Here is a 16,836-nt window from a genome sequence, read left to right on the forward strand (position 1 = left end):
GATAATCAAAGATCTAGTGTCCAACTCAAATTATCTATAATTTTCATTTGTTTATTTCATTTCGTCCTGACCCCTAAACATTCTAAACATATTAATATTTACKAATATAATTTASTTTTCRYCAGAATTACAATTTAAATATCAAATTGTATCAAAATTTTACGCATGACGGATATAGCCGTCAAACACACTTAACTGGTTAATGTTCAAATGTAATCCTTTAAATATCTCGAAACAAAAGATATATGATTTAAACCACTTTTATAATTATGGGCACATGTATCTTTTTTATCTCTCCGATATAAAACTGATATTTAACATTATTAAAACTAACGTAAAATGACATCGAAAAGTATATATAATTCTAATGATAAATATTAAAATGAAAAAAAAAATACTATGTGGAACCCTTGAGGACCAATCCTTCTTTATTCTCTGTATCGTTAAGATTTATAAGATAGTATACGTTCATAGTGTTTATGTTTATGTGTGTGTGTATGTGTATGTGTATTAGTAATAAGAGGTAATAACATCAGATCCGCTCAGGTATAAAACAAGGAAATGATCAGCGATAGTTTTTCTCTTTGTCGAATAAACGTATTGTTAAATTGAGTACGAATGCAAATGTAACTTTCTCAAAATATGTGTAAGAGTGGGGGAAATGATAATTCTACGAAAGAGAGAACCATAAGAGAGAAAAAGATGCGAGTGTCGAAAAAAGAATAAAGTAAGAGTAATACATTTTTAGGTAAAAATGAATGAAGATTCAATTATTAGATAACACGCGACACTTCACATTATTATTTAATTACTAGATTTACGGATATTTTTGTATATATATATTTTTACAAACACCTATCAAATTGATGGGTAATGGAAGATACGTATTTTGGGATATACATTATATAAAATTTAAAAAATTAGAGAAAACCGAAGGGGTTATAAAAATCAACAAAAATTGCTGAAAAATAAGATTAATGATTTTTATAAGTTTGCACATGTGAAATCCGAATTCGTCAAATTGATACGGATTTTATAATCTTATTATTAGTATTAAAATCCTTAATCTTAGATAAATTGTTTATAAATATCAGAAGTAGGATTAAATGCTTACATTCGTAAACTAAAAAATGATAAAAGTGTAGCGAAAAATTGTTTTTTTTTTACTATACAAAAATTTCTTCACTCGAACAGTTATGCTTTCCTATTAATTCGGATACTGGAAATTCTACTTCATATATCTTTGTAAATCTGTTGTAACTGAGACAATCATTTTAATTAAGATGTAAATATTAGTTTATTCGATAATTGTATAGAGGTATTCGTGTATGTGTGTGTGTGTGTTTGTATATGTTTGTGCGCGTGTATTCATAACTTTTGAATATTGTAAATAAATGTGTCTATGATAAAATGTTCATAGAAACAATAGTATTGATCATGCTCGATGGGATTTTTCTCGTGTGTAGAAAAATCAATTATCGTAAAAATAACATGTTATGTTGTAGTAATTGTGCTTTTATTTGAAATAAAAAAAAATAAATAAATGAAAAAAGAAATAAACCTACTAAAAATTAATTTGTCAATTATCGTGTTAATGTAACAATTGTACTTTTATCCTAAGAACAAAAATAAATAAAATAAATAATTTAATTATATGCAATTTCAATTTACTTTTGTTTTATTTTTTTACCAAATTCGTTACTATTTTATAGGATATAATTTTATTATAGAAGTTCATAGATACACTAGTGTTCCCAGAGCATCGCAATATGAGTTTCATGATTCAAGTAAATCACAATTTCAAAATGAGAGCATACTTGCTGCGGTTAACGTTTTGATTAATTACAAAATTATATCGAAATGTAACACGAATAAAGAAATGTAGATAAAGAACTATGTTATCTCGTTTTTCAATAAATATCGGAACCCTCTTACTATTCTAGCATAAAACAGAACTAATATATTGCATGTAATTTCTCTTTTCTTATTTCGTCTTTAAGATTTTTCATTTTTATCGTATTTTTATAAATTTTCAATTTTTCTTTTCTATATAATGCAGTTTAAAAGTAGTTCACATAATAATTAATAGATATTATTCTTTTTAGTAACTTAGTATTTGTACTTTTCCTATTTCTTTTTTTTTATATATTTTATGTAAATGTAAAATCACGCGTTTAAATTTTATTTTCATTGCATCGGTTATTAGAGATTTGATAAAAATAAATAGAGAATTCAATTGAAAAGTACATCTGCGAATTGGACGATTTATATGTCAAGCCATTGTATCACTTGATTGTATGATTAATATAGTTTTCTTCTTATTACAGGTGATCATCGTTGGATTTAACAATAAACCTCTCAGATTTTCTTCTATTTGAACGCCTTAAATGACTACTTTTTAAAATATATTTATAAATGCATTTCTGAAGGCGCACACATGTTTATACGCTAAAAATTAAATATAATTATTTGAAATTCTATTATAATATAACTATACTATATATACTATCAAATAATATATCATGTATTATTAAAGAATATTGTATTCTTCGATAGTATTGTACTGTCATCGCGTTCAGTATTTACTTTTGCCCACTGGTGGTCCCGGTAGTAGTAACTAAGATAAAACTAGGTAGATAAGACAGGGGACTTTTGTGCTTTTATGTACTTCTGTATTTTTTGCTAAGGTCTTAAAATCCAAGAACTGTTCAGCAATGGACAATCTAAATTTGAGATGTCAATGGTCAAACACACTATTGAACATATTAACTTAACACTAAAACCTTTCTCAAGAAAGCAGGATACGCAAACTATCGGTAAAACTCAAAACCAAAGCGGAAATACTTACAGATAATTATAAGAAAATATTTTTACCCAGTCCAAAAGTTGTAGTTGATGAAACTATCCTATCGTTCCTTAGAAGGAATATTTTATTTTATTTTATTATTCTATTTTATTATTAGTATATATATTGTCAACTTTACAGTTTATTATTACTTTATATCGTTTATACTTTCATTCTAATAGTATTACAAAAATAAAATTATTATAAATTACCTCCAAAATTTTGTTTTAATTGAACAAAGAAAAGTGCAACCTGTATACGGATAAAAAAGCCATCACCTAGATATATGTTACTTGATGTTAAACGTGTTAACAAAATAAAAGAATTAATGTTTTATATCAAAAACTATAAAATACTCATAGTTTAAAAATTATTATCGCGCATTTTTATTGGCAAACTCTTAATCCATACATCAAAATAGATGAAATATGTAAGTTTGATAAAAATCTAAAATAAGAAGTATTTTTTGAATATATTTACTCAAAATTGATCTGAAGATAGTAATATAAATATTATAGAAAAAGGATTCTTATTATATTTTAGAATGTGAAAATTTTATTCAAATAGAAATGAGTAATAGAAATAACTTCTTTGTTTCATATACTTTAATAGATATAGTCTGCACACAAAAACAATGATATATTAACCCTTATCCAAGCGCATGTTCCACAATCAATTATACATTTGCAACCACGCTTGAGTAAGCTAAACTTTGCTAGCCATCAGTATTGCTAATGTAAATGAGAGATCACCCCGAGCAGTTGGCTAAGTGTTAATGCAACAGTTTTTCATATGTTGATATCTTTAGAAAAAGTAAATGATGCCAAGATATTTTGTTTGATATATCTTTATTAATATGTAATCATTTATGGAGCTTTTCCACGTCCAAAACCACCACGGAACTCTAAATCACCAGTTCCTGCACCAACATCAGTTTTCTTATCGCCAGGTCCAGGAAGACCTCCAGGTCCTCTCCTGTATCCAGCGCGGTCTTCTGTTGGTCTAGAAGCTTCGCTTCTTGGTCCTGCTGCAGGCCTAGGTCTTGAAGTTTCAGACCTTACTTGCCTCTTAAGTGTTGAAGGAACAATCTCTGGTGGTAAATGCAAGAATCCACGCAGATATTCGATTCCCTCATTTGTCAAATACCAATAGAAATGACGCCACGCAAATTGCTCTTTAACGTACCCTCTGGATTTAAGGGACTGAAAAATTATAAAAAAAATTGTTAGTAACATTCGCTACAAGTATTACGCATATGTGAATTAATAATTTCGATTGAGAGTCTAGCATCAAACATTTGTTACGATAACTAAAGCAAAATAAATTCTAGACTGTGATTAAAATTTTTTCGCTGTGGCACAATAGCAAACATGTCAACAAAAATTTATATGTTTATCAATTCAATGTAAATAATAGTCAATTTAGTACTAAATTAATTAAATTAGTTAAATTCATTTCAATTAAAATATATTCTCTTTTATTATGACTGTATGAAAACTCTAGTTTATCAGTTATGTCAAATGGATCATCATTTTTTCCATATTATTTTCAATTTCAAAAAATTCCTGTCCATTAAAATCTAAACACTTTTCATATATGTTATTTATTTTTTCTGCTATAATATTATATTTTTTGAATTCTTTAAAATTTTTAGAATAAATATTTGCTATGGAATAATAAACTAAATACGAAATACAAAATCATCGTGTCAAAGTACTCTTAGTTAACATTTTCTTTTTTCGAATTAGCTCCTATAACTTGAAGTGCAAAAAAATTGCTCTGAAACTTTCATACTGCGATGCTCTCTTTTATAGTTTTAAGATCATAATGCCCCCCCCCCCTAATTATATGGTTTCCTTATATTTTTGCAATAAAAGATAGAGTTTCCTTCAGATAATGTAATAAAAAGTCTTATTCTGCTTTCAGTTGATCATACCATATTTAAATAAGCTTTCTTTTGTATCGACTGCATAATCTTAGAAAAGTAATTATTATAAATTTTTTGAGCATGATAGACACAACAGGCTACATACAGAGTATCATTCAATAATTGTTAATACAAACAAGAATAGGATGATTCTACACAGAAAACTGAATTGAAAATGTAGAATAAAATTGTTTCATATAAAGATTTGTTTTCGAGAAAAATAAGTTAGAAAATTTGTATATTTCTTGAAACAAAGAAAATAACAGAAGTATATATTCAAAAACTCATTGTATGCATGCATATTTTATAAAATAAAAATGTAAGAATAAATAATGCATATTTTAAAAAACCCATAAATATAAATTATGATTCGATAATGTTGTATGTAGGAAATTGTATGCATAAGTTTGAAAACAATTAAGTCATTGCTCAATAACAATGCATGCAGCTATGCGCATTCAAATCATAATGCAAGAAGTTTAATTTGACTAGTGATAGTACATATAGTGTTAAAATGCAAGTTCGCTCAATGATAATTTCTAATGAAATTAAATGCAGCAATATACATTACCTGCATTGCTTTAATAACTTGTAAATTTGGAATTAATTCCAATTCAGGATGCTTTGGAGCATGGTAATCCTTTTTGGCTACCATGACACCTTCCTTGAAAAGGTACTCGTATATAGCAACACGGTTCTTTTTTGGCATCAACATCCTAAAAATAATTACAATATTAAATTTGACATTGTTATTAATAAAAATTAAGATATTACAAATCGTGTATAATATCAATGATATATGAGTTTGCTAGTTCATTATTTTAAGGAATTAACAGATGGCTATGTTTAATACCAAACATATCTGATAAATAATAAGAAAATAACTGATAAAACTACACGTGTTAAATAAGCCAAACATTAAAATATTTGTATTTCTATCAAAAACACGTTACAGATAATATTTTAGTAATTATAAAAGATCATTAATATTTAATCGAAAAATCTCCATTTCTCCAATTTTATAACCTAAAATATAGTCACATGTCTGAATCGAAAAACTTCGATATTGTAAAAAATACTGCATCTCTAACAAAGTATATAAGCCAATATTATTAAATATGTTTAATAAATTTAATTAATTACTAAAATTCGAATATAATGATAATGATATAATAAATATTAGAATAAAGATTAAACGTACTTGTAGCCTTCTTATAGATCTCCTTCCGAAAAGAATGGGGCTTGAAATATAGGAATATATATGTAGTAGTAATATGATGCTTATCCTCGAAGCGGAAATGACATATGGAAAATTACATTTCCGTTATGCATAAAGCATTGTACACAGGTAGTCAAATATTCGAGTAGTAGATGGCGCGACAATTGACAAACATTTAATTGGATATTCTTATCGCAGGCTTTTTTTTTTAATTACACAAAGGAAAGATAAACGATCAGATAAATAATTACGGATGCTGTTTCAATTTTTTAACCACTCTGTGTAATTTTAAAACCTGTAAGGTTTAAAAATTAGAGAGAAAGAGAGTGAGGCTACGTTTAGTTTAAACACCATAACGTGGCATTGCTGATTCTTTTGATTGATCCTATTGGTCGCCGTTTGGACAACTTCATTGCTTGTCCTGCACTCTAATGGCTATGTAGTGTACTAACGGTACTCTTAGCACCGACTATTTTGTTAAACCTAAACCATATCTATACTTATCGACATGCTTCATAAAAAAAATATTTTAGATTTATAAAACTCTTATCCTTTACAAATATAATATTATTTTATCTACTTGTATAAAAGATTATAATTTTATCTAATAAATAATCTAATTGTAAGATAGATTTTAATAAGTATTTATATAATAAAATATATAAATAGTATATGTACAATAAAATATATTAGAGGTTATATGGATACTTTAATTTGTTTTCTTTTTACCGATGCAATTCTACGACGATTTATAATAGATTTCCATATTGTTAGTTCGTTGTTTTACAGAATGAAAATGAAGTGGACAAGAAGCGTATTAGATTAATTCTGATTGGTTAAAAATGGCTCATACATCATAGTATTTCCAGACTGATGTCATTAGCTGATCATTCCAGGTAATGTATTTGAAGTTAGGTTTTGTGTAAATGAAATTTAATATTTTATGTGTTTAGCAATATTATATTGTAAATAATGGAAGAAGAAAAAACAAAGTATAAAAAGGAAGTAGAAGAGGAAGAAGAAGAAGAAGAAGAAGATGAAGAAGAAGAAAGAGAATTTTATTTTGAATCTGATCATTTGGCATTAAAGGGTAACAAAAATTATACTTCCCTTCTAAAAACCATTGTGATATTGGAAGCGCAAAGGACGCAGGCTATTGAAGATTTGGATAAACTTTATGATGCACGTTCTAAAGCTATGAAGGATCCGATATCTTTTGTAGCACAATTACAGAGTGGTGATTTACCAGAATTGCCAAGACCGCAGAAGATTGCTGATATTCCTTATATTGATTGGGCACAGTATAATATAGCAATGTCTGATACACGCATGAGACCACAAACAAGACATGGAAATGTAATACCACAAACACAAATTAAGACCGAACAAGAAAATAGAAAGGTTATTATTTATTTAATAAACTTATCTTATTATTTGCTCTTTAAATCATTTTGTGATACAATTTTATTTGTTACTTTTAGATTTTGGTAAGAGGACGTGCTTTCGATGAAAGTAAACCGGAAACTTTTAATCAATTATGGACTATAGAGGAACAAAGACGTTTAGAAGAATTGTTGATAGAATATCCACCTGAAGAAGTTGAGATGAGACGATGGACTAAAATCGCTAATGCTTTAGGTTTCTCAATAATTAATTATATACATGTTTCTTTTTACGGTTCATGTTTATGAAGTATTTTAATTTTGTTTCTATCTATAGGTAATCGTACTCCAAAACAAGTATCTAGTAGAGTACAAAAGTATTTTATCAAATTATTACGAGCTGGTTTGCCAATACCGGGGAGAGGACCGAAAGTGAAATTCGATGTTAAGAAAGGTTTAAATCATCGTCATCAAAGACAAAACTTCATGTTATTCAAACGTTCAACTTTTTTTCCTCATCAAGATTTGTCATTTATTACAAATGATGACAGTAAAGAACATCCAATTACAGAAGAGCCTGTTTGTATTCGATTACTACAAGATATTTTTATTTTATCTTAAGTTTTGATATCTTTTATTTTAAAATTGTAATATTTTTGTTATAGGAGGATGATATAGGAAATATTTGCACAAATGATAATCCTGAATTGAGACAGATAGAATTAATAAGACAAGTTAAGGCAGAAAAAGAACAAGAGTCATATCCTGTCTATAAACACGTTGGATATAAAGTAAATAAACTTTCTTTCGTAAAAATATTTATTTAAATTGTATCTAAATTTCAATTTTGATTTTAGTGTATGGTATGCAGAGAGGAACCTTTAAAAGGTACAAGGTGGCATTGTTTGCAATGTCGAACTGGTGTTGATTTATGTGGTGATTGTGCTGTTGCTCAAATAGGATCTGAAAATCCTATGCATGATCCATCACATAAATTAATTCCTGTTAAACCACCTCAGTATAGTCAAAGCTACGACTTAGATTATTTTCCACAAAATTTTAATAATACTTCTTACAATTATCTTGATCCTAATTTTTTACCTGAATAACAAGATAGTAGTAGGTAATATAAATTTTTGTAGCATAGAAAAAATCAGTACTAAACTATTATGCATAAAATGTAAAATAATTTATTAAAATAATTTTAAGTACAAGTTAGGAATCTTCTTTCGAAAACTTGAAATTAATTTTTTCTCTAAATTGATTTAATTTGTCGTCCTTTATACTTTGTCGTATTGCTTTGAAGAATTCTATGTAGTGATGCATATTATGTCTAAAAGGATTGAAAATTAACATTTGAGAAATCATATTAATTAAATGAAAACATTATTTTTATGAGTACAATACGTACATCATTAATAATACCATTCCTAATAATTCTTTGGTAATGTGTAAATGATGCAAATATGCTCTAGTATGATTTTTACATGTCAAGCATTCACAATGTTCACATATTGGAGAGAAATCATCTTTATAACTGTTGGAATAAAAAAATATTTAATAGAAAAATTATATCAGGTTTATATTTTTCTTAGTCATAAAATTTACCTTTTTTCACTGATTTTCAATACATGACTTGTATTTTTGCAACTATCATGATCACAAAGAAATGTTAAAGCTTCTGAACATTCAGTAATTATGTAAGGATATGACGAGTCAAAAATATCAATACCTAAATTAATTAATTCTAATGTTACCAATGGATTCCAGCATCCTAAGGATACGCGTAGTTTATCTGCAGGTAATAAGTTCTAAAGAAAATAAGTACTATTATTTAAATTTTAAATAAAACATTATGGCGAACTAAAAAGGATCAAAATTATAATCGTACAAGTCTGACTTACAATTGTATGTTCTATCACATTTCTAATTTGTTTCCATTGAATATCTTTAACACCTGGTCCGTTTTGGTGTAAACCATCTATCACAAATCCAGCTATTGGTTTGTCTTTTAAATACTCAATCGAGTCTTTCCTAATTTGTAAATCATAGCCACCTTCAACAGCTCCTAATATACTTTTGGATTTCAATTTATTAGAAGCTGCGTGTCTCCTTAAACATTGTTCTGTTAAGATCTTACTTCTACCCATGGCTTTCAATATGCGTTTCTCTGAATCATGTTTATTTCCATCACAGAGTGCGACATAAAGATCAGGTTCAAATGATTCTACCAAGTCCATATATTTATCGGCAGTAAATAAACTTTTTCCTTCTCTAGACCATACAGATATACTATTAGCTTGTTGAAATTCTAATGGAGTTGTTTCAGTAGGATCTTGTATCGACAAAAAGTTAATGTATTCCTAAAATAAAAATTATTAAGAACTTAACTTTTTTGATATGGTTGTCGGTCACAAGATGACATATGTCTTAAAGTACTCAGATTTTGAAAATTGTAAATCAATTGAAAATATCAATAGGTGACCATAATCACTGATAAGATATACATATTGTGTACAACATTATTGTACATGACTATAGTTACCATTAGTACACTGCGAGCATGAAACTATGGGTGACTACAACCACATCAATAAGTTTAAAGAATAATAATAACAGTTTATGAATTATTCGATATCGCATACCTTCATACTAACAAACTCTGCGAAAGAAATATTCAACTTCTTAATACTTTCTTCCATTTTTAAAGTAGATGGAAGTGAAATAGATAACAAATGCTGTTGTTTTGTAACAGTTTTAAATACATCTTTGGTTAAATGCGGAACGCTGCCTCTCTGAAAATAATACAAATTTATCTAATGTTATAATAACAGTTTTCATTTTATTATTTAATTTGTAAATGAAAATGTTTATAATACCTTTGTATACATTAGAAGAAGTGGTGTTTCAAAAATAGCATTAGGTAATCTTTCAAACTCTTTTAGTGTACCAATACGTGGGGCACAATAAGTTAATGAATCAAGAATGAATTTCATTTTGATTATAAATTAATTATAATATTATATACACAAAAATTGTACTTAAATATTGTATGTAAAACTTATTTGTTTAGTTTAATTTAAATTGACTTGTTTTATTGAAAGTATAATATTGTTTACATAGCTATAAATTATCAAAAGGTTCTCTTCTTTTCAAGAGGTTCTGTTCCATTTCTAACGTCATAAAAGTACATAGCTACATTAGTTATCAACCAATCGGACGAAACTAATTCTGGAAAATTTAGCCAATGAGAAATGTATTATATTTGGCTTTCGTGATTGGTCAAATGCACTTGTCCGGCTTGAAATTCTCAGATCAGAAAGCTGATTGGTTACTTATTTTATTCAAAATTATTACACGAAATTTAAAATTGGTTATTTAAAGTTTTGTATTAAAATAGATATTATTATTAAATTAAATATTGATAGTTGTGTTATTGATAATAATTTGAATTTAGAAGAAGTAATTTTAGTGTTTGATATTGTTCAGTAGGTATTTATTTATTGTTAACAATATGAATTAACGATACAAAATGTTATTTAAAGCTAATGGCGTAAATTAATACATATTTCTAAGAGTTATTTAATAAAATAAGGTTTATGAGAAGAAATCATAGTGACGAATAATATAGTTTAGTACATAAATAATAGAAAATAATTAACATATAATTAAAAAAAGAAATGAATATAATACTTAATAATAATTATACAATCCTGAGAATAAACAATGAACTAACATAATAAAAATGTTATTTTTAAAAAGAATTGAAGTATAATAATTATTATAAAGTTTAAATACTTAAATTAAAAGGATCGTTTTGTTATATATTAAAAAATATAATATACTTATATATTAATATAGGAGTACAGTAAATGAATTTTATTCAAAATTGCATTTACTATATATCAAATTTTTTAAAGTTGTGCGGATCCACGCCATGCGGAATCAAAACCGCATGCCGTGTCGGAATCGGAGTCATTATTTTGTTGATTCGTAGGAATGGCAGAATTGACGGAAGACGTCGAAGTTGGCCGACGATTGGTGATCTGGTTTTGTCGGATCGTTGCTTTACCTTGAAGTAATGGGGTATTGGGTTGACTTGTAGTTTGCTGTTGACCCCTTGAAAAATCCTGGTTTCTTCTACTTCTCCGTTTTTTAACTGGCGCATATTTTGGCGGTGGCATTACCTTTTGATCTAATTTCTATGAGAAAAGAAAAATAAAATGAATAAGGATTTAAATATTATATATTTTTAGTATTTCATTTTGTATTTTGGTATTCCGTTATTTGTATTATTATTTTTTTTTTGTATTTTATTATCTTCTTTTTTTTATATACTTTAAATATTTTATATTTGCATTGTTCTTATTAAAATTATTAAATAATTGGTACAATTAAATAAATAAAAACTTAGATTTACCTGTACGTTATCCGCTGAACCCCATGACTTATGAATCTTCTCGCTATTGTTGTTACTGTTGCTGCTACTAGTTGCCACACCCAGAAATTGGCTGAATGCTTCCGTCGTACGTTTCACGCGTACGTTCAACGAGCCAATTCGTAGGAAACCAAGATCTTTCTCTGTGTGTTTAATTAATCATTTTATTATCGTGAGCGTATTCGTATAATTAGCTATCATTAAATCAATTAAAATTAATCTGATCAAAAACACTGCATCACACAATAAACAATAGCATATACTTATATAAATTTCTATTTTTGTCGGAAAAATTTCTTCTTTTTGAGATTAAAGAGTTGTAACACATATATAACTTAAATAAAATATATAAAAACATAATATAGTTTTGTTTTTTTTTTTTTTTGAAACAATATATCGATAATGAGATATATCAATAAATAATCTATGCAAAAGTAAATATAAAATCATTAGATAATCAATTTGGTTGATTTAAAAAAAATTTTATCATGCTCCCCTTACCTGCATGCTTTTTCCTTGCTTTTATTTCTGAAATAAAATATTAAATTATTACAAAAAATAATGTCCATCTATATTCGCCGCTTTTAAAACGCGGCTTCAACTAAGCTTTTGCCGATGTTATAATAAAAAGCAAGAGAAGAAATAGAGAGAAAGAAAGAGAACAAAAAAAAAAAAATAGACAAACGTGATTTTAATCAAGCGATCATTCTAGTCAAAAATTATGGAAACATCAATTTTTATATGTGCATATTTTAATTGTGTTATATATATATATATATATATTTATATTTTAACCAATTAGCTATGAGAATTTATTTGAAAAATGTATACTTAAATTGTGTCATTAAANTATATATATATATATATATATATTTATATTTTAACCAATTAGCTATGAGAATTTATTTGAAAAATGTATACTTAAATTGTGTCATTAAAAATGAACCAATAACGAGTTGTTTATATTAAAAAAAAAAAACAAAAAAATTCTTACTTTTGCATTACTTTGACCAGAATGATCCCTTAAAAATGATGATAGAAAAGTTTTAGTTATTTAAAAGAAAAACATTATTATTATTATTATTATTAATTATTGTATTCGTTAAGTTATATAATGAGAGGCTCGATCACAGCATTTATTTGCAGATTTTAACGCGACATTCGATTAATATATAATAGCGCGCGATTATAATTATTTTAAATGAAAATTAATGATCGTACACAAGTATCGTTCGTTTGAAACAAACAAAATTAGCTTTCCATAGTAAATGTCGATCATAATTTAAGCGTTATGTGAGTTATGCGAATGGGAAGGTTTTATTGGATAAAAAAGAGGATAAGATAAACAAAATAAGATTAATTTCTTAGTTAGTTGACATGTTCTATAAATAATTATTCGTATCATTAAATTAACATTTGATAGTTAATATTGTTATCTTGAAAATTAGTATGATGCAAAAGATAAGGTAGTAAGTAGTAGTAATAGTAGTAGTTGTGGTGGTGGTAGTAATATAAATTTTCAGGTATTTTTTCTTTCATCTCATTTCATTGCATACTTCGTTGCACATGCTTTATTTTTAAAGTGTAACATCGACAACGGAAAAACGATAACGATTTTCGTGATTGAAGAAAAAAATAAAAAGAAGCGTCGAGGAGAAAAAAAATATATATTTTATAAAAATTGTGTACAAAGTTTGGAAGAGATGTGTGTTTTTTTTTTTCGTTTTTTATTAACAATAAGACAAAAATAATATTCCGTTATCGTTTTAAGTTGCTAGTTACAATTAATCCAATAACGTTATATTTTTTGTTTTTTTTTTTCGTGCAAAAGAGGTGATCTACTACTGCCACTTTTGCACATGTCGCATATTAACAGCAAAATAAAGCACTTTTGTCAAAGAATTACAACGCGACGATAATAATTAAACAAATAAATAAATAAATATACAAATTGTTTGATAAATAAATAAATATAAAAGCAACGAATGCTTCGCGTTAAACGGCGTAACATTGCACGAGAAAAATATGATTTTATCTTAAGAATTAATTCTAACCAGCATATATAACAAATGAAAATAAAAAATAAAAACAATAATAACAATAAGAAAGAAAAATTAATAGCGTAACATTATTAAGTTCGTTCATTCGTCGAGTCATTATTCAGATTCGTGTAAAAAGAGTCAATTAGAAAAACAAAACAAAAAAAAAAGGAAAAAATAAACAACAAGGAACAAAAAAACAAAAACGAAAAAACCCCGAGTGTGTACAAACGATTGGCGTTAGATTTTGCGAATGAAAGCCATAATATAAACAAATATCACGAATTAAGGGGGGGAGGAACAAAAAAAAATAAATTAATGAATAAAACGAATCGTGACGAGCATAAAGTTAGAAATTGATCGGTCCACAGTCATGAATCATAAAATCATGAAAAATATGTCAAGATTACGTTACCTATGATCACATTCAACCTTCTTATAACACGATATTAAAATTCCTACTAATCTATCTGTAAGACGATATTTTAATAATCCAACTTTTGAATAATACAAATTTAGGTAACTCTTTACTTACAAAAATTTCTTGAGGTAACCATTATTTAATACAAATATTTATATTAAATAACTTAGTTTTTGTTTAACACATAGTTTAAATGCAATGCGGAATAAGATTTGATTATGTTAGAAGAAGGATTGATCGTTGTTTATTATGATTCGCGAATAATGATTTTTGTTGTTGTTTTCAATGGATATTATAAAGTGGACCAAACAATTTCCAAAATACTCACGTTAGCGTGTAGATATAATACCGTTGGTACAATTGAACAGTCATACTTTACTTTTACGTGCGGTAAAATGAATCTTGCGACAGAAGCGCTTTACTATACTAGCAGAGGTGTGCTTCTGAACTTGCCTGAGCGTAGCAGCAGCAGTAATCCCTATAACAAAAGAATACATCCAGAACCCCGAGGAAATACTCACCGAACCGAGATCCCGCAACCTTTCACTTCGACGATCTCTTTAATATCTTAGTCTAAAGTGCGTTGAACGATATAGAGGATAGTCCTTCCGATTTCGCCGATCAATCTTCGTTTTTCTTAAAATTGTAAAAAACGGATACATAGGGGAATTCGAATTAGAAAAGAGAAACAACATTTTTCTTCCTTTCTATCTATCTTTCTTTCTTTCTTTCTATCTTACTTTCTTACTTTCTCTTTTCCTTAATCTTTTTTTTTTTTCTTATTCTTTTCTTTTTTCTCTATATTTTATTTTGTTCAAAAATTGTAGGACGTTGATTAGAATTCGGAGAAGTAGATGGGTTTACAAGCTAGGAAAATATATGTATATATATTTATAAACAAAATCAAACTCATATCAACGACGTGCAAAATTTTCTTTCCTTTTAAAAAAATCTATGATTACAATCAAATTGACAATAATTTCAAAAAAAAAAAAAATAATTGGAAAATTAAATTAATTTTCTCTTAAATTTAATTAAAAAATTAATAAAACATATCGTTCGTAAAGGGGATGCACAACGATCGATCGATTAATTTCTAAGAAATTTAAATAACAACAATAGAGGGGGAAAAAAAAAGAAAAAAAACAAAAAAAATAGTCGATTTTCAATCGATCGTTTTCCGCGAAAAGGTCAACAGATCAAGCTTGCAAGCAGGGTCATGCTAAAATTTGATTAAAGCTGGTGCCTTCGGACAGCAATAACGTGCAATAATAAATATAAACGCATTCACAAATACAATTAAGCAGTGCTAAATTTGGCTACAATAGGCACCGCTAATTATTATCTAATTAAATCGTTTATTTGTTTTTTCTTTTATTTTTATACTTTTTTACCACCGAATTAACAAAAAAAAATAATATACTAACTTAGTGGGGGGACTAATTAAAATTATTATTAAACGTGCATGTATTAAAATTTTTGTTTATGGTGCATGTGACAACAATCTAGAAAACCAAATTCTTATATTATACTTCACGTGCGATTTTCATGATACGTATTTCTTTTTTGTTTAGTTACTGCTAGAATAAACAAATTTATATCATTTTATTACTATTATTATTATTATTTAGTCATCCATGTCACTGTGTAAAATTATTTCATATGATAATAAGGATATTAGGATTATTAGGAAGATTATAGGAATTTTTTTTTAATCGGAATTTCCTGTGATCGATCGAACACAATTTTTCGGTATTATTTAATTCGTATTGTTTTTTTTTTCTTTTCTTTTTTTTTTCTAAACGATTAATCGATGTTAAAAATAATTAAAATGAAAAAAAAGAAAAAAAAAAAAAAATGAACGAATTATTTTTAGAGATATTATATTCGAGTCGTTTTAAAAAGGCAGCGGTGAAACTTAGATTTGGTCGGTAAAATTGAATTTGTATTCGAAAGCGTTTCAACGAACAACAACAACAACAACAAAATTTTTACTTACTGCGGAAGGTGTCCTGGCTAACTGCGGCCTCTTGAGAAACTAAATACTGTCTTGCTTTCTTACCACTGTAATCACGTATCTCTTGATTCGCACCTGAAGTATAAACGTTGTGAAATGTTTCTTATAATTTCGAAATCATTAGAATGTGTTGTACAATCAATTGGATATATAACTTACCGTATACTTGTACTAGCAAGTTGAAAACGTTTTCATGATCGAATTGCATAGCAATGTGCAATGGCGTATAACCCTGAAAAAAGAAAAAAGACAATTTTATATTTTTATTTTAATTATTTAATAGAATTAATAAATATCATGTTTTAAGATAGAAACGTGCAAAAATTTATTTATTTACTTTTTTTTTTGTTATTAACTAACGTAATGATTCGTGTAATATATTAGATACTTTGGAAAGTAATTTTGTTTTTCGTATAACGATTACGTTAATCACGTTTATTGTTATCAAATTATTAACCCTTTGGCCTATAACCACGAGTCAGACTCGTGGTGAAAAATTTGTGCCATAAGCGAAAACCACGAGTCTAACTCGTGGTAAAGAATTTGTG

At 27.1% G+C, this 16,836-nt stretch overlaps 4 protein-coding genes across 5 annotated transcripts in view; 1 reads left to right on the forward strand and 3 right to left on the reverse strand.

Annotated features, from left to right (window-relative positions):
• Positions 1-3,432: 3,432 nt before the first annotated feature.
• Positions 3,433-6,079, reverse strand: LOC106788144 (40S ribosomal protein S10-like). Its single transcript, XM_014751144.1, has 3 exons — positions 5,974-6,079; positions 5,344-5,488; positions 3,433-4,047 (listed from the first exon to the last, which is right to left on the reverse strand). The coding sequence occupies exons 2-3, from the start codon at positions 5,485-5,487 to the stop codon at positions 3,712-3,714; spliced, it is 480 nt and encodes a 159-aa protein (XP_014606630.1). The 5' UTR covers position 5,488; positions 5,974-6,079; the 3' UTR covers positions 3,433-3,711.
• LOC106788139 (ZZ-type zinc finger-containing protein 3) lies at positions 6,078-8,580 on the forward strand. The gene is made up of 6 exons (XM_014751140.1): positions 6,078-6,120; positions 6,983-7,392; positions 7,473-7,629; positions 7,711-7,952; positions 8,039-8,164; positions 8,231-8,580. The coding sequence occupies exons 1-6, from the start codon at positions 6,078-6,080 to the stop codon at positions 8,480-8,482; spliced, it is 1,230 nt and encodes a 409-aa protein (XP_014606626.1). The 3' UTR covers positions 8,483-8,580.
• On the reverse strand, positions 8,545-10,575 carry LOC106788142 (queuine tRNA-ribosyltransferase subunit QTRTD1 homolog). Its single transcript, XM_014751143.1, has 6 exons — positions 10,253-10,575; positions 10,019-10,168; positions 9,278-9,736; positions 8,982-9,184; positions 8,785-8,910; positions 8,545-8,706 (listed from the first exon to the last, which is right to left on the reverse strand). The coding sequence occupies exons 1-6, from the start codon at positions 10,367-10,369 to the stop codon at positions 8,589-8,591; spliced, it is 1,173 nt and encodes a 390-aa protein (XP_014606629.1). The 5' UTR covers positions 10,370-10,575; the 3' UTR covers positions 8,545-8,588.
• A 655-nt stretch (positions 10,576-11,230) lies between these two features.
• Positions 11,231-16,836, reverse strand: part of LOC106788145 — a 61,515-nt gene continuing 55,909 nt past the window's right edge. For both annotated transcript variants that reach the window (XM_014751146.1, XM_014751145.1), the window contains exons 4-8: positions 16,448-16,520; positions 16,271-16,363; positions 12,313-12,339; positions 11,794-11,954; positions 11,231-11,575 (exon numbers count right to left, since the gene is read on the reverse strand). In XM_014751146.1, coding sequence (XP_014606632.1) covers positions 11,288-11,575; positions 11,794-11,954; positions 12,313-12,339; positions 16,271-16,363; positions 16,448-16,520 — 642 coding nt within the window. In that variant the 3' untranslated portion in view covers positions 11,231-11,287. The remainder of the gene's footprint in view (positions 11,576-11,793; positions 11,955-12,312; positions 12,340-16,270; positions 16,364-16,447; positions 16,521-16,836) is intronic.

The sequence above is a fragment of the Polistes canadensis genome, unplaced genomic scaffold (genome assembly GCF_001313835.1).
Source record: "Polistes canadensis isolate GaletaPanama2010 unplaced genomic scaffold, ASM131383v1 scaffold_127, whole genome shotgun sequence".
Taxonomy (NCBI): Eukaryota; Metazoa; Arthropoda; class Insecta; order Hymenoptera; family Vespidae; genus Polistes; species Polistes canadensis.

Excerpts from the sequence above, each read along its gene's own strand:
- LOC106788144 (XM_014751144.1), bottom strand. The coding sequence starts at position 5,487 with ATGTTGATGCCAAAAAAGAACCGTGTTGCTATATACGAGTACCTTTTC. Across the intron at positions 4,048-5,343 it reads AAGTTATTAAAGCAATGCAG|TCCCTTAAATCCAGAGGGTA; the intron begins GTAATGTATATT and ends ATAATTTTTCAG.
- LOC106788139 (XM_014751140.1), top strand. The coding sequence starts at position 6,078 with ATGGAAAATTACATTTCCGTTATGCATAAAGCATTGTACACAG. Across the intron at positions 7,630-7,710 it reads TAAAATCGCTAATGCTTTAG|GTAATCGTACTCCAAAACAA; the intron begins GTTTCTCAATAA and ends TTCTATCTATAG. Across the intron at positions 8,165-8,230 it reads ATAAACACGTTGGATATAAA|TGTATGGTATGCAGAGAGGA; the intron begins GTAAATAAACTT and ends TTTTGATTTTAG.
- LOC106788142 (XM_014751143.1), bottom strand. The coding sequence starts at position 10,369 with ATGAAATTCATTCTTGATTCATTAACTTATTGTGCCCCACGTATTGGT. Across the intron at positions 10,169-10,252 it reads TTCTTCTAATGTATACAAAG|AGAGGCAGCGTTCCGCATTT; the intron begins GTATTATAAACA and ends TATTATTTTCAG. Across the intron at positions 9,737-10,018 it reads CAGAGTTTGTTAGTATGAAG|GAATACATTAACTTTTTGTC; the intron begins GTATGCGATATC and ends TTTTTATTTTAG.